This window comes from Rhinoraja longicauda, chromosome 18, assembly GCF_053455715.1.
Source record: "Rhinoraja longicauda isolate Sanriku21f chromosome 18, sRhiLon1.1, whole genome shotgun sequence".
Lineage (NCBI taxonomy): Eukaryota > Metazoa > Chordata > Chondrichthyes > Rajiformes > Arhynchobatidae > Rhinoraja > Rhinoraja longicauda.
This window is the reverse complement of record NC_135970.1, coordinates 10,606,186-10,622,067: the sequence shown is the minus strand read 5'-3', so window position 1 is coordinate 10,622,067 and position 15,882 is coordinate 10,606,186. Positions and strand designations below refer to the sequence as shown.

The window sequence follows — 15,882 nt, the reverse complement described above, 5'->3', positions numbered from 1 at the left end:
AAAATGCTGTAGTAACTCAGCAGGACAGGCAGCATCTCTGGAGAGAAGGAATGGGAGACGTTTTGGTTTTGACTGAAAGTCAGGGGAGGGGGAGACAGAGATATGGAAGGGTAAGATTTGATCTGTCTTTTCACACCTTACCCTTCCATATCTCTATGTCTCCCTCTCCCCTGACTCTGAAGAAGGGTCTCAACCTGAAACGTCAACCATTCCTTCTCTCCAGAGATGCTGCCCGTCCCGTTGAGTTACTCCACCATTTTGTATCTATCTTCGATGTAAACCAGCATCTGCAGTTCCCTCATACCCACACTGGCACAATGTGTTTACTGGTTCAATTTCATTGGATTTTGTAACTTCAGCTGTGCCAATGTGTTTATAGGCAATGATACACAATTCTTTCATTTACTCCCACATTTTTTTCTTTTAAACACATTACTTACTCTCCCATTGAGTCAAAAATCACTGATTTGTTGCAATTGGATTCCATCATTTTCTTGGGTACAGTTTGTTCCTGCTTTGCATCCTGTACTAGAGGAATATACCAGGCTGCAGCCAAGGTTTACTGTTTGGTGAAATTCACTTCCAGCTTTGCGAATGTATGAAGTCTGAACAATACTAGACCAAAATTATACTCCTCGCCCTCGATCTTCGCATTCCGCAGCTCTGAAAGAGCACCTCAGTGGCAGAACGTACAGGTGGCAATGGCAGTTCCCTCTCCGTTCCCCCACACTGGAGTTACTGAGACTCTCTTTGCAGTTCCCTCCCCATTCTACACCTTATAGTTATCAACACTCCCTTTTCATGCTGGTTCTTACCATCAGGCAGGTTCCTGTTTGTGTTGATGCTACCCGGCAAGGCCGAGGCACTTTCCCAGCTACCAACGCTTGCAGCCTCTGCAGCTGTTGCAATAGAGTCCTGAAACAAGAGACAACCTTCACTAATGTAGCATTTTACCACTTGCACAGTGGGCCTTTCACCTAATGCTAGGAGGCCCCGCTGCACTGACAGAACACCTCCCGCCTCTCAGTTCAAACCTCCTTTCCCTGGATAGACACAAAATGCTGGAGTAACTCAGCGGGACAGGTAGCATCTCTGGAGAGAAGGAATAGGTGACGTTTCAGATCGAGACCCTTCTTCAGACCTGAAAAGTCACCCATTCCTTCTCTCCAGAGACGCTACCTGTCCCGCTGTGTTACTCCAGCATTTTGTGTCTATCTTCAGAGTAAACCAGCATCTGCAGTTCCTTCCTCCTCCTTTGCCTACTTATCTTTAAATCAACTCACTCTTCTTGGGTTGTAGGATGGAACTGCAGGTGCTGGTTTAAACCGAAGATAAACACAAAATGCTGGAGTAACTCAGCGGGACAGAAAGCATCTCTGGATAGAAGGAATGGGTGACGTTTCGGAGTCTAAAGAAGGGTCTCGACCCGAAACGACACCCATTCCTTCTATCCAGTGACGCTGCCTGCCCTGCTGAGTTACTCCAGCATTTTGTGTCTATCTTCTTGGGGTTGGTGCCCTCTAACTTAGCATTTGCCAGTCTGACAACTCGGCAACATTGGTGAAGAAAAACATGACCTGAACACCTTATCCCAGTAGATGGCAGCCTACTGGCATGTTGGCAATTTCCAGAGAAGGTGTATGGGTTGATCTGTTAATTTTCCTGGTTGGAATTTATACAGATGTAATCTGTTTTCCTTCACTGCCTTTTAAGTTACTCGTTATAGGGAATAATCAGGATTGTCAATGGAACCCAGTGATTATAGACAATAGACAATAGGTGCAGGAGTAGGCCATTCGGCCCTTCGAGCCATTTAATGTGATCATGGCTGATAATTCTCAATCAGGACCCCGTTCCTGCCTTCCTCCCCATACCCCCTGACTCTGCTATCTAGCTCTCTCTTGAATGCATTCAGAGAATTGGCTTCCACTGCCGCCTGAGGCAGAGAATTCCACAGATTCACAACTCCCTGACTGAAAAAGTTTTTCCTCATCTCTGTTCTAAATGGCCTACCCCTTATTCTTTCATTCTAAATGGCCTACCCCTTATTCTCAACTGATTATTGACTGTCAATCATAATACCTCCCAGTCAAATGGAAATGAGCCCTATTTGATCATTCCCATCTTTTTAATTTGCTTTTGTGACAAGTAACTGGAAGGTCTGAATAGGAGATCAAATATTATCTGACAAAGAAGGGTGGAAGCGGTTATCAGCAGATTAAAGAACAGCATTGTCGAGGTTCCCAGTTTGATGGCGGGGATTTTTACCGAAAATCTGGCACTAGGCACCTGGGTGACATGCAAGTGCAACTGTTAGCACAACTACCTCACGCTCCGAGAACTAGTTTACACAGTTCAAATCCCCATCCTCACGTAAGGAACTTGGTGCAGTCAAAGGTTGGTCATTGGGGTTCCATAGGATGGATTCTATCTAGGCCTTCAAGCAGAATGGTAGCTTATGAAACAGTGACCATGGTCGATGCAGCTGCACCTGACAGGTGCCTATTAATCAAATGCTGCCTCCCCTTCCTTGGCAAAGTGCTGATGTACCTCTGACCTGCTCCCTCTGAAAGGCAGAGGCATGCTGGTTTTGTAAAAGTGCTGGATAACCAATGTTTTACTTTATTCTGTGACTGAAGACAGTGTACCCATAGGCTGGTATTGCCCAGCCTGGCTCCTCATAAAGAAACTCAAAGCCTAAACATGCACCAAATTGAAGATCCCCACCCTGTACAACAGACAAATTCAGTTAAAGCATTGTGAACCATGAAAAGCCACCCGGACATTTTCATAGCAGATCCCAAACCCATGACCTATGCCCCCTCGGTGGACAAGGGCATCGGGCACATGGGAATGCTGCCTACAGTGACTCTGCCTACAAAATATATACACGCACATTCCAAATGTATATACCCTATTCCATCTTCAGACTCCTGGAACCTCCTATTTATGTGCTGCAGAGTACTTTCAGCAGGAGCACTGCAGGGGTTCTACAAGCAAGCTAGCACTATTTTCCAAAGGGTATTAGGAATGGTAATACATAAATAAAAATGATTAGCTTTCCAATTTCACTGGAAACTGCTGGGTTACTCAATGCTGCCAGCAGAGGGAGAACTTGCTCATGTTAACCAGCTCACAATTGTGAATACCAGCAAGATGTGACATGGTGCTCTTTGTTGGGAGGCTCAGTAGGAGCGGGGTGTCACCAACTGCAGGTATGGCTTGGAATTTTGGGCATCAATCTGCTAGATTTTGCACCTAAGTATGAACAAAGTAACTCGTTTCAGCCCATTGTAAAGGCAAAGTTGCGGTTACAACTTTGACCCCCAATTTTTAAACTTAACTGTTCAGTAAGAAGAGGATAAGACGCGGTCAGAGGCCCTTGGGTGCTTAGATGGAGTGTGACATTGTGTGGGCAGTAAATCATGATTCCTATCTCCAAGTATGTGGGATGCCTAAGGTTAAGTTTAGACCCATGTATTGTGAATCTCTTGAAGAGTAGGGGAACAGCTAGTGCATTACTGTAGATGGCATGGGACCCTGATGTTGGTGAATTCTTCGGTAAACTCGATAATGCAATCAACAACTGGCACTTGTAAAGATCCTTTGATTCCAATGGCACTAACCATGAACATTATCCAAGAAAAATGACACGGCAAAGGAGCAAATACACCGAGGTACGACTGAAAGTTTAGCCACCGAGAATGAGGTAAGGAGCATGGATCGTACAAACACTCACTCACCGGTTTGCATTTTCCAGAGTCTCCACTTTTTTCCAGAGCTCATTGTTCTCTGAGGTGTAAGTCTCCACCCTGGGAAAGAAAAAAATAACCTGAGCTGCAAGCTCACAGATACAATTCACTCATAATCCCTACATTTTAAGATTGATCATTCTATTATTTAAAATATGGGGCACATTTTCTATTCCTGCTTTCTGAATGCAGAAAGTGGAGAATGAACCAGAAATGAATCTGATTTTTGTTTAGTGGGTAAACTGGCATAAGGAGCTGACAGTTGAATCTTGTATTCAGCATTGTTGCCAATAATGTGTCCTCCTGACCTATTCGACACTTAAAGCAGAGTTTTCTGTAAATTCGCTTTGTACTAAGACATCCCACCTCAAGTATAACCTAGACCTGCCTGCGTCGACAAGATTGTCTTCACTCCCTTCCAACATTTCTTTCTGAAGCAAAGCCATTCTTATCACCTATAATCTGGTACTATTCCTTGATAAACTGTATTCCATTATGAGTTTATAATTGGTGTGATCTTGAAGCCTGTTTTCTTGACTCAGAGCATTACATTGATCTGTGGATCGAGATCCTGCCATGTTAGTACCCGAGGGATCTCGACAGGGCGGATGTGGAGAGGATATTTCCTGTTGTAGGAGAGTCACTGTGTAATAGGAGTCACTGTGTAACATTAGGGGATAATAACACCACACTCTTGCTTAAATGATAAATGTACGAGCAGGGACAAGAACAGGCCTGGAATTTGCTGAATCCTTATCACACTTACTGCTAAGCTCCTGGGGGTGAAATGGTACTGCGGGTAGGTAGGAATGTGGAGTTGAGATTATGATTAGATCAGCCACGTTCTTATTGAATGGCAGAGCAGTCTCGAACGCTCAACGGATGCCACTGCTAAATCAGATTTGTATGTTCTTATGTAGATCCACAGAATGGTGCTTCAAAAGTGTGTCAGCTCCAGTTGAATCCTATCACGTTGTGCGTCTGTTGCCGTGGCGATACCCTGATTTCCATGCACTCCCCTGCTTCATCCTTGTTCATCATAGACCCATGTGAGGTTTGCTACTGGGGTCACACATTTAAAAAAAGGCATGTGACTTGGGGAAATATGCTGTACGGTGGCTGAGAATGGTGCAGGTTTAGGAAATTAGCCAAATTTAATTTTGGACAGATTTTCAGGGTGGGTTTAAGGTTCATGAAGGGATGCAGTACAGGGTAAAGAAAGGTCTTGTGTATTAGAACTTTTCTCATCAGTCTTTCTTATCAGAATGATGCATGTCCAGGTGCCCAACATAGTCAGATAGTAACCTTTAATTTTAGATCTTTCTTTCATTCATGCAAATTCTGCTTTCACATGACAATATTAGCCTCGGCTCAACAAAGTAATGCTTTCAGTATACATGGTAGGAACTCCTGCAAAATATATATAGCAGTAGAAAGATCAGTGAGCTGCAGCAAACACAGATCTTATCCCCAGAACATGCAGAGTTCGGATCCGGCCTGCACTGCTCGAGAGCAAACTGATAAAGATGCGGGTGGATGCTCCATTGGTGTCCTGGATCACCAACTACCTGACTGGACAATATGTCAGGCTACAGAACTGTGTACATGGTGGTGAGCAACACAGGGGCCCCACAGGGGACGATCCTCCGTTTACATCTGCACCTTGGACTTCAGATACAACTCCGTCTCCTGCCACCTGCGGAAGTTTTTAGATGACTCTGCAATTGTGGGCTGCATCAGTAAGGGGGTGGGGAAGCTGAATACAGAGGTGTCGTCAACAACTTTGTTTCAGTGGTGTGGGCTGAATCACCTGCAGCTCAACACCGACAAGACTAGGGAGTTGGTGGTGGATTTTAAGAGGTGAGGAACACCCCTGCCCCCTGTCTCCATCAATGGTGTGGATGTGCAGTTTACAAGGAAGTACAAATACCTGGGAGTGTACCTGACAGTAAACTGGACTGGTTCAGGAACACTGAGGCCCTGTACAAGAAGGGACAGAGCCGGCTGTACTTTTTGAGAAGGCTCCGCTCCTTCAACATCTGCAGTAAGATGCTGCAGATGTTCTACCAATCGGTGGTAGCCAGTGCCATTTTCTTCACTGCCGTGTGCTGGGCCAGCAGGGCGAAGGCCGCGGACGCCAACAGGATCAACAAACTCATCAGGAAGGCTGGCTCCGTCCTGGGGGCGGAGTTGGATTCATGGGAGGTGGGCTTGGAGGGGAGGATGCTCCTCAAACTGTGGAGCATCTTGGACAATACAGCTCACCCCCTCCATGACACACTGGTCAACCTGAGGAGCACCTTCAGCAACAGACTGGTTCCACCAAGATGCAGGACAGAACACCACAGGAGATCCTTCTTCCCTGTGGCTATCAAACTGTGCAACTCCTTCCCCTTCTGTCATGGGACTGACTACCCGCCCGCCACACCCCCCCCCCCCCCCACCCCCACCTCAATCTTTCCACATCCCCAAAGCCTTTCCACACGTCACTTTAATTTCATGATTCATGTATTTTGTGTTTGTTATGACTGTTGGCAGATTCATTTCACTCCTTTGATAAATAAAGTTCTATCATATGGGATCGTATTGTATCATATTGTAACCCCTTACCTTTTCTCTAGACTGTCCACGTATTCCTTCTTCTTCCTCCGGCTCTCCTGAGCGGAAATCTGAAGCAAAAGGAAAGAGGATTCACACAAACCCCCAATACTGGGTTTCATTAAATTGATAACTGGGTAAATCTGGGAGTGAGGAGTTGACAGTGAATAAACAAGTTGTGCCGACTGCCTTCCTCCGAGGAATGAAGTAAGTTGCTGGCTGGAATCTAATCAGTAGATTCAGATAGATAATTGACACCTGGCAGTAAATTAATGATTAGAATCTAATAAAGTCATTTGGATACTTAATAAAGTATCGATTATCCGCTACATGAAAGTTTGACATAGGCTGGAAATTAATCGAGCCATTTGGATTGAGCGTGTATATTGAATAATTGATATGTGTGAGCTAGATTCAGTCTGCAATCTAATTGTGGCATTCAGATAGTTTGTACATTCAATAACCAGTAGCTGTAAGGGAATGACAGGCTGGAATTAAATGAGAGGATCAAATGGACCATATTTTTCAAGCCAAAAGCCATTGATGTTGAGAACACTCCAGGCAGTAGAGCTGAAATATCAGCTGTGAGGAAATGAACAGCAGTTTACCAGGCGATAATGTACAAGTGGACAGCAGGAGACAATAAGCAGTCTGAATGACAGCTTACATTGGGTAATAACAATCACTGTGCATTATATGTCGGATAATTAAGTTAGATATTAAAAAGGTAATGGCCATAATTGTTTATTATTATTGCATTACAGTGTCTGATTACAAAACACTAAAAAGTTCAACCTACAAGAAAGATGTACATTATAGTGTTGCATGTGCAAATCTTTCATTTGGATTTAAGATTAACGTAATTGACCAGGCAAGAAACATGCAGGATTAGATGGAATTAAAAAAGTTGTATGCATTAAATTTAAGGAGCGTAAAATCAGAAAGAAAGGAAAACAAACATTGCATCCAATCCCATCAATGGGCTGGTTAGTAAAATTACACCCTGTATATTATGTTAGTACAGTCGGTGGATTGTGATAATATCATAGATTCATGCAGTATGAAAGTAGGCCATTTGGCCTGCCACATCTTTGCTTGCCTATTTTGCAATTAATGATGGCCACCCCTAGCCTCAAAGAAAGCTGCTCACACAGATTCAGTCTGTAGAAGGGTCTCGACCCGAAACGTCGCCCATTCCTTCTCTCCCGAGATGCTGCCTGACCTGCTGAGTTACTCCAGCATTTTGTGAATAAATACAGATTCAGTGATCTCTGCAACGTGCATAACGCTTCCCCAAGGTTATCTTGATTCTGTTTCTCACCCTAAAAGGAGCATTGGCATCGTGCAAAAGTGATATCATTTCGCTGAATACCTAAGCACGCTGAAGAATTCTCATGGACTGCTGACCAAGATCTCGTTAGTAACCAACCTTTCACATATTTTCAGAAGTGAAATAATGATTGAAACGGACACAAGGTTAAGGCCATAGCTGGAATATCTGAAAAGCTGAAAAGCCACGGGCTTTTGAAATTATTATTGAGAGGAAATGAGATTGCACATCAGCCAGACGTTATTTAAAAGTAATTGTGACTTAAGAAAAAAAATACATTTTTTTATGAAAGTTGCACCAAGGCTAAACTTTTTCAGGAGGTGAGACAATTGGAACACTGCAAAAGTTAAAGTTTCTGCCTTTTCAGTGATTTCACAGACATTTCCATCTGCAAGCACCTTGATACATCTGGTGGCTGAGGCAAGTACCACCAATGGCAGCTTCTCAATTTAGGCATCAAACTAACCACTCGGAAGCTACTGTTTCACAGCACTAAGACAGCAGCTTCATGATCATTGCAAACACAGGATATAAACCAGTGTCTTGATTTAATTATACATGGGAATAACAAATAAAGGACACTTGCAAGAAATACCAGAAGGCATCTAATGTCCTTAGGCAATAGCTTCTGCAGATGATCATTGCATAAAATACATTACTTCCCACACAAATCCAATCAAGACAGATTATGGTAGTTAGATAACTATTTAAAAGGTAATTACCACAGTTGTATACCAAATGTCAATGCATTGCTGTGTCTGATTTTATAACACTGCAAATTCAAATAATAAGTAAATTAAATCGCCTTGAAAATCTGCTAATAGAGTCATAGAATCACACAGCATGGAAACTGGCCTTTCAGCCCATGCTGACCAAGATACTCCATCTAAGCTAGTCTCATTTGCCTGCATTTGATGCATATCCCTCTAAACCTTTCCTATCCCTGTACAATAGACAATAGGTGCAGGAGGAGGCCATTTGGCCCTTTGAGCCAGCACCACCATTCAATGTGATCATGGCTGATCATTCTCAATCAGTACCCCGTTCCTGCCTTCTCCCCATACCCCCTGACTCCGCTATCCTTAAGACCTGTCCAAGTGTATTTTAAATATTATTATTGGACTTGTCTCAACTACCTCCTCAGGCAGCTCATTCCATATACCCACTGAATGAAAAAGTAGCACCTCAGATTCCTATTAAATCTTTCCCCTCTCACCTTAAACCTATGCTTTCTGGTTCTTGATTCCCCTGACCAGGGTAAAAAGACTCTGTGCATTCTCCCTATCAATTCCCCTCATGATTTTTGTGGAAGAAAATATTAAAACCCTTTCTTACTTAATTTTGATTGGAATTGACCAAGGTAACGAAAGGGTGTGTGAATTGGCATCTCTCATTGACCAGGTGCAGAAGAGGTTTGTGGGAATCGGCAAAGTAAGATTAGACGTATTACCCCTTGTCTGGGAGTGTGTTGAAGGGTGGACGGTAAATGTAAACATGAAATAGTAGACGGAGATAAGGAAGCTAGTTTTCCTCTGTGGGAAGTTACAGTAGACCACCGCTAGTAGCATAGAAATGTTACTGTAAATGGGGGGCTTATAATTGGCTCAGAGAGGGGATGGTGGCATGGTCCACCTAAAAGGTGAGATAAATAATGTCACAATGCCCTTGTATTAAGTTTGACTTGTATTAACCATTGTTGTTGAATAGGTTTAACATGAACAAAAAGTATGTTATGACTAATTAAATAATTGGTACCCATGTAGTAGATAGTAATAACAGGATGATGTATATTGTCGTATAGCTGTATCTAACAAAAAACAAAAGTTGTTCACTGCACAGTATAACTGCCGGCTATTTCTGCTGTGAAGTCAGAGAACTGGTGAGCAGTTAACTGCCACCATCTCTCCATGATATCATGCAATGAAGTCTCTTGAAGCAAACCTGCAAAGTCTCCCCTTTTGATTTTCCTTTAATTTCCCTCTAAATGAATTTCTTCCACAATTTTATACATCTCTTACAAGATCTCCCCTTCGCCTCCTGTGCTCCAAGGAATAAAGTCCTAGTTTGCCCAATCTCTCCCTATGGACCCTCGAATGCTGTACTATCATGCCCGATGCAGAAAACATCAATGAGAAATGCACTCTAAACCACACCATGTCTCCTTCCTCGAACTCCCTCTATGCCCTTCTGTCATTGTGACTTCCAACATTGCTCAACTCTTTCTGATTCCCCTCTACCATATTACATTTATTGCACTTTGTATTATAGCTGCGCTATAATGCTAAGAACTATATTCTACACTGGATTTTTCTTTTCGCTCTACCTATTGTATTTGGGTTTGGCTTGATTTTACTTGTGTATAGTATTATCTGATTTGATTGAACAGCATGGAAAACAAGGCCTTTCACTGTACCTTGGTACACATAACAATAGTAAACCTAAACGTGACTTCTACAAGTCCTGGGGATATTGTCGGTAGGGCCAGGGAGTGCAGGGACATGGTTCTTTTGTGTTTACCTTGTTCTTGATTTTTCTCCGGACTCTCTTGAGAGCTTTCTCCTCAGCCTTTGTGAGTGGCAGCTTGGTTGGGACAGGGTAGCCCTCAGCAATCAGGGTCCGCTTTTCCTCCTCAGTGAGCAGCAGGGGGCCCGATGTTCCTTGGAGCTTCTGGCAAGGGGCAAGAAAATACAACTCTGGTTCACAAGCCATCTCAGCATAAAGTCATGAAGTCAACGAATCGTACAACATGGGAACAGGCTCCTTGGCCCAAGTTCTCAGCAAACATCAAGCACCCATTCATAATAATCTAACACTAATTCCATTTTATTCTTCGCATTCTGATGAACTCCCCTCAGATTGTCACTCACCTACGCACAATATCAATTCCCCTCATGATTTTACACACTGATCCTCTCCTTCGGCCCATGAACTATACACTCTCCCCTTAGGCATCTATGCTCCAAGGAATAAAATCCTAGCTTGCCCACTCTCTCCCGATAGCTCAGGCCCTTGAGTCCTGTAAGAACATGCCCGTGATGCAGAAAGCGTCAATGGGAGATGCATGCTAAACCACATCACCCCAGGTCTCCTTCTCCGCAATTTACAGTGGCCAATTAACCGAGTTACTTGCACCTTTTTGGAGATGTGAGAGGAAAACTGGAGCAACTGAAGAAAAATTCACACAGCCATAGGGGGAGCATGTACACTCCACACAGACAGCGTGGAAGGTCAGGATCAAACCCAATTGAACCTGTATGGCGGCAGCTGTACTTGCTGCATCACGTTAAAACAAAACTGTGCAAACGGCTTAGAAGGCATCTTTGCTAACTGCTTTCCCACCGTCCTCAATAATATTACCGTTTGGCTGCCAGGGTTCTTTCTGGTTTTAGTAGCTACTCATTGCTCGTTTTGGTCAGAGGTCGTTACATTTTTGCTTATTAAGGAAATACAAGAAAGTGGAACTGAGGTAAAAAATTTGTGATGCTCAAAAGTTCATTATTTTCAGGGGAGAGAGCCTCATCTCAGTGAACAGCATACGAGTGTTGTAGAAAATTAGGTGAGCATGGGATTCGGCCAAACTCATGCTCGAATAGCCTGCCACGTGTTCACTGTCAAGGCTCACACTGAAATGGCAAAGACCATGGCTGAGCTACTGAGGGGTGAATGCTATCCATGGCAGGGCCCAACAGTTGGATGCTCACTCCTGCCTTAAAAGACTGGCTCGCCTGTCAGGCTTATGGAAAGAAAAATTGGCTAGGACATTGTAACCACCTACAACGGTTGTAAGACATTAATTATTCAGTCAGTTAAATCAGCACTTGGATTAGATGGTTGATTGTTTGCCTTTGTTGAGGGGAAGTGCTGGAAGACCCCAGCAACACAGTTCTCTTCAACCCACTGATCCTCCCACACACAGAAACCAGTCCGTTCATGGGCCAAAGTAGACAAAGTCCAAATGAAACTATTCTTGTAAAACAGGCTTCAGATCGCCCTTGTTTAATGAATAACATTGCCTGCTATTTCATCGGCTTCTGAGGCTATTCTTTTATAATAAAACTCCATTCCTCCTCTTCTCCCTCACATCCACACGTTCCATCTGCTGCTAAATTCTTACGGCCATGTTTTCATTGGCTTCTTTCCCCTTTCTTTCTGCTGACGATGCTGAGGATCTCCTTGGATTTCAGTGCATTAAACAAATAAAGTCCCACCATTTATAAGCCCATTTCTCCAGACCGTAGGCTGCACCAGAATGCCAATAAAGAACTTTTGAAGTGTACTCACTGTAAGACTCGTGGCAAACTAGATGTGCCTGGCAACCTCTGACAAACATGAATGCACTAAAGATCCGATAATACACAGCTATATGTTGAGGGATAAATATTTAAAATGACACTGGGGAAAACACACATCAATTTTCCGATGTTGTGCCATGAGCTCTTTTACACTCTACTGATGGATGGACTGCAGTTAATAGACAATAGACAATATCGGAAAGACAGGTCCTCTGACTGTGTAGCATCCTTGTAACGCTGCCTTGGAGCCACCAGCCTGAATCATATGTTTAGGTTTTTTGGGTGGGACTCAGAACACATTCTCGTCTAACTGAAGTGAGAGTGAGCCAAGGCAAAAAGGGTGGTTTCAAGTAAGTTATTCCCAGGCATGTCCAATGATTAGTTGCAAATGTTTTGCCTTGTTTAATGTGAATATTCTTCAGTGCACTCCTGAAGGCGGAAGACCCCGAGATTCTTCCTGATATGGCATCTTATTTGCTAACTTGTGCATCAGTTGACATACGTGAGGAGCTGTGAGCAGAGGAGACAATGAGATGGCGCTGGAGGAGCGAGCCTGTGGTCGTGCTGGGCTGGACGGTGGGATGGACCGTGGACTCTGCGAGCCATCACTGTCACTGCTGTGGCTGCTCGGGGGGGTCGGCGGCAGGTGCACATCTGGTGGAGGACAGGAAAGAAAAATCAAGTCACAGCTCCCCGATTACACACCTAACAGTTAAAGTCAAGGAGCAAGGCTGAAATACTGAGCACTCCCAACGGCACTGTACGACAGTTCTCTGAAATAATACCTTGGATGATTTACGTATGTTAAGCAAACAGAATATTCCCACCATTGCCATGTAGCACAACGTGTGGCAGGCTCAAACGTTGGAAATTATTCCAACAAACTATTTGACAATAACTGCGTTTCGAAAGTCAAATCCATTCTACAGGGATACTATGACATTTTGCCGATGAAATGGCCTGTCCCAGGCTCATTGTCGATGCTGCTCTGTAGTTATTCATCAGGGGACTGGTAGGAAGACCTAGGTAAGAAGAGGTGACTAGGCCTGTGTCATATGATTAGCTTGGCCGACATGTACAATTTGCAAAGTATATTTATTAGATACAAATATTTCCCAGGATGGATGGCACAGTGCAGCAGAGCTCTGATCTTTTCTTCAGTTTCCACCGGCCAAACTCCATCAACCTCAGGAGAGTCACAGTAAAAGTCAGGCACCAAGAGTTCTGCATCCTCTCATCTGAACTCATGAAGGGCGTGGGAGAGGCAGTCTTTCACTCGGCTATCCAGAGCCAGGGTCAACATTATGGGTTTAGGACAGGAAAACACAAAGGTGTTTGATAGCTTCATTGTGCCAAACTGTGTGTGGTACAACTTGTGTGTAGCTGCTTCAGCTTTTCATCCCAAAATATTTCAGAACATGAAGCCACTTCACAGTCCAAAAGGAACTGGCAAGGAACAGAGTGCTGTCAGAAATGAAAAGTGGACCAAAGACACATCCAAGAGTTTCATGTGTCCTTTTGCATGACTAAACCAAATGACCAACCAGTTATGTAAAGGGTGACCATGGCCTTGGCAATGCTGCAGCTCAGCAGCATGTAGTCATCACATTCGCAGGAGATGAGCGTCCATCATGAGCAGTGCCCGTACAGAAAGCCCAGGCATTAGGTCATTACTTCTGACCACATACTTCGCACCCAGTGGGAGAGGGCAGGAACGGGGTACTGGCTGATTGTGGATGATCAGCCATGATGGGCGGTGCTGGCTCGAAGGGCCAAATGGGCTACTTCTACACTTATTTTCTATGTTTCTATGACATGATCAGCTATAAACCATGGGGTTGAAGAGACAAAGGTAAAGGGACTGCGGACAAGCCATTGAACATTGGCACTGACATTCAGCTTGAGCTCAGTCAATGTTTAACCAGAGATCTTGAAGAGGGTAAATGACTACAGTGGCGCAGCGGTAGAGTTGCTGCCTTACAGCGCTTGCAGCGCCGGAGACCCGGGTTCGATCCCGACTGTGGGTGCTGTCTGTACGGAGTTTGAACGTTCTCCCCATGACCGCGTGGGACACAACCGATCTTAACCTTATTGAATCCAGGCAATAAGTCTATCTTTTAGCCCAGTACAAATGGAGGCCTAAAATCAGGACTGTTGAAGAGTGCCCTGTGGGAAAATGCTGTCCTATTCAATTTCCTACCTGTGTGGACACAGAGGAACTGTTTGGATTCATTGGACTCCACTTTGATTTGAGGCACTGGGCTTGGTTCTGTCTGAGCCTGCGAACAAGTAAACATACAGAAATTAGGATGACAATTGAGCAAGCGGCCACTGAAATGCCCGGAGTAAAGGCTCCAAATTTATTTGTTTTCATTCTCTATTCTCTCCCACTTTTATACCGCATTAACAACACACACCATTAACCGGGCAAAAAAAAGGGGAGGGTAAGTAACCAGACATTGCTGTGCATGAGAGTGATGTGGCACTTACAGGGTGGCTAGAGGAGGATATTTCCCCTGGTTAACGAGTTTGCAATGCAGGGTCGTGGTCTAAAAATAATAATTAGGCAATTAAGACTAAACTGAGGAGAAATGTTCTCACTTCAGTGGTGAGTCTTAGGATTGCGACTGTGGAGGTCAGTCATTGATTGCATTCAAAACAGAATGAAAGTTACCAAATGAGACTAGCAGCCTTTAACAGAAGGCTCTCTGTGGGTGGCACAGTAGCGTGGCGGTAGAGCTACTAGCTTACAGCGCCAGAGACACGGGTTCAATCCTGACTACGGGTGCTTGTTTGTACGGAGTTTGTACATTTTCCCCGTGACCTGCGTGGGTTTTTTCCAAGATCTTCGGTTTCCTCCCACACTCCAAAGACGTGCAGGTTTGTAGGTTAATTGGCTTGGTAGAAATGTAAGTTGTCCCTAGTGTGTGGAGGATACTGTTAAGTGTGCGGGGATCGCTGGTCGGTGTGGGCCAAAGGGCCTGTTTCGCGCTGGATCTCTAAACTAAAACTAAACCAAAAAAAGGCAGACAGTAGAGGCATGGGTGCACCTTCTGAGAGAGGGATCGTAACAACAGATCCTGTGCCATTTTGAACTTTCACAGCCTCTTTAGACTCACCGGTTCTTCTATGGAGCTTGTCGGTTGGCTCACGACCATTTGCTCTCCAGAAGGAGCTGACGTCTGGGTTGATGGAAAAGCACAGCAAGACTCTGACAGCAGATTTGGCTCCTGTTTAATCATGATGTGGGTCAGGTCGGGGCCCAGCACCCAAAGCCCACCATCAGCTTCTGTCAAAACAAGGAGCAGAGTCAGAAATGAGACAAATGGGAAAACGCTAATATTTCCATACCAGACCCACATGGTCATGTTCAGGATCTGAACAAACCTTCGTATTAACATGGAAGAGAGGATCTGAAGTATTTTCTGTCTGAAACTACAGCAATAAGGTGGCTAAGAGGTCAAGTCCATTAAGGAACATTGGAAAATGAAAGTAACAAACTTGACCGCAGATCTTCAATGTATAGGAAGGAACTAGAGATGCTGGTTTACACTGTAGACAGACACAAAATGCTGGAGTAACCCAGCTTATCACTTCATTATCACCTCTTCCACCTCTGAGACAGAGGTTCACCTGCACCTCCTCCAACCTCATCTATTGCATCCGCTGCTCTAGATGTCAACTTATTTATATCGGTGAAACCAAGCGCAGGCTCGGCGATCGCTTCGCTGAACACCTGCGCTCGGTCCGCATTAACGCAGCTGATCTCCCAGTGGCCCAGCACTTTAACTCCCCCTCCCATTCCCAGTCTGACCTCTCTGTCATGGGCCTCCTCCAGTGCCATAGTGAGGCCTGCCGGAAATTGGAGGAGCAGCACCTCATATTTCGCCTGGGCAGTTTGCGGCCCGGT

At 44.4% G+C, this 15,882-nt stretch overlaps 1 protein-coding gene across 2 annotated transcripts in view; it reads right to left on the bottom strand.

Annotated features, from left to right (window-relative positions):
- The window catches only part of creb3l1 (cAMP responsive element binding protein 3-like 1), a 121,790-nt gene that overhangs the window by 11,551 nt on the left and 94,357 nt on the right, over positions 1–15,882 (bottom strand). For both annotated transcript variants that reach the window (XM_078415100.1, XM_078415099.1), the window contains exons 3-9: positions 15,092–15,261; positions 14,173–14,251; positions 12,475–12,626; positions 10,198–10,347; positions 6,363–6,421; positions 3,744–3,812; positions 816–915 (exon numbers count right to left, since the gene is read on the bottom strand). In XM_078415100.1, the coding sequence (XP_078271226.1) occupies positions 816–915; positions 3,744–3,812; positions 6,363–6,421; positions 10,198–10,347; positions 12,475–12,626; positions 14,173–14,251; positions 15,092–15,261 (779 nt within the window). The remainder of the gene's footprint in view (positions 1–815; positions 916–3,743; positions 3,813–6,362; positions 6,422–10,197; positions 10,348–12,474; positions 12,627–14,172; positions 14,252–15,091; positions 15,262–15,882) is intronic.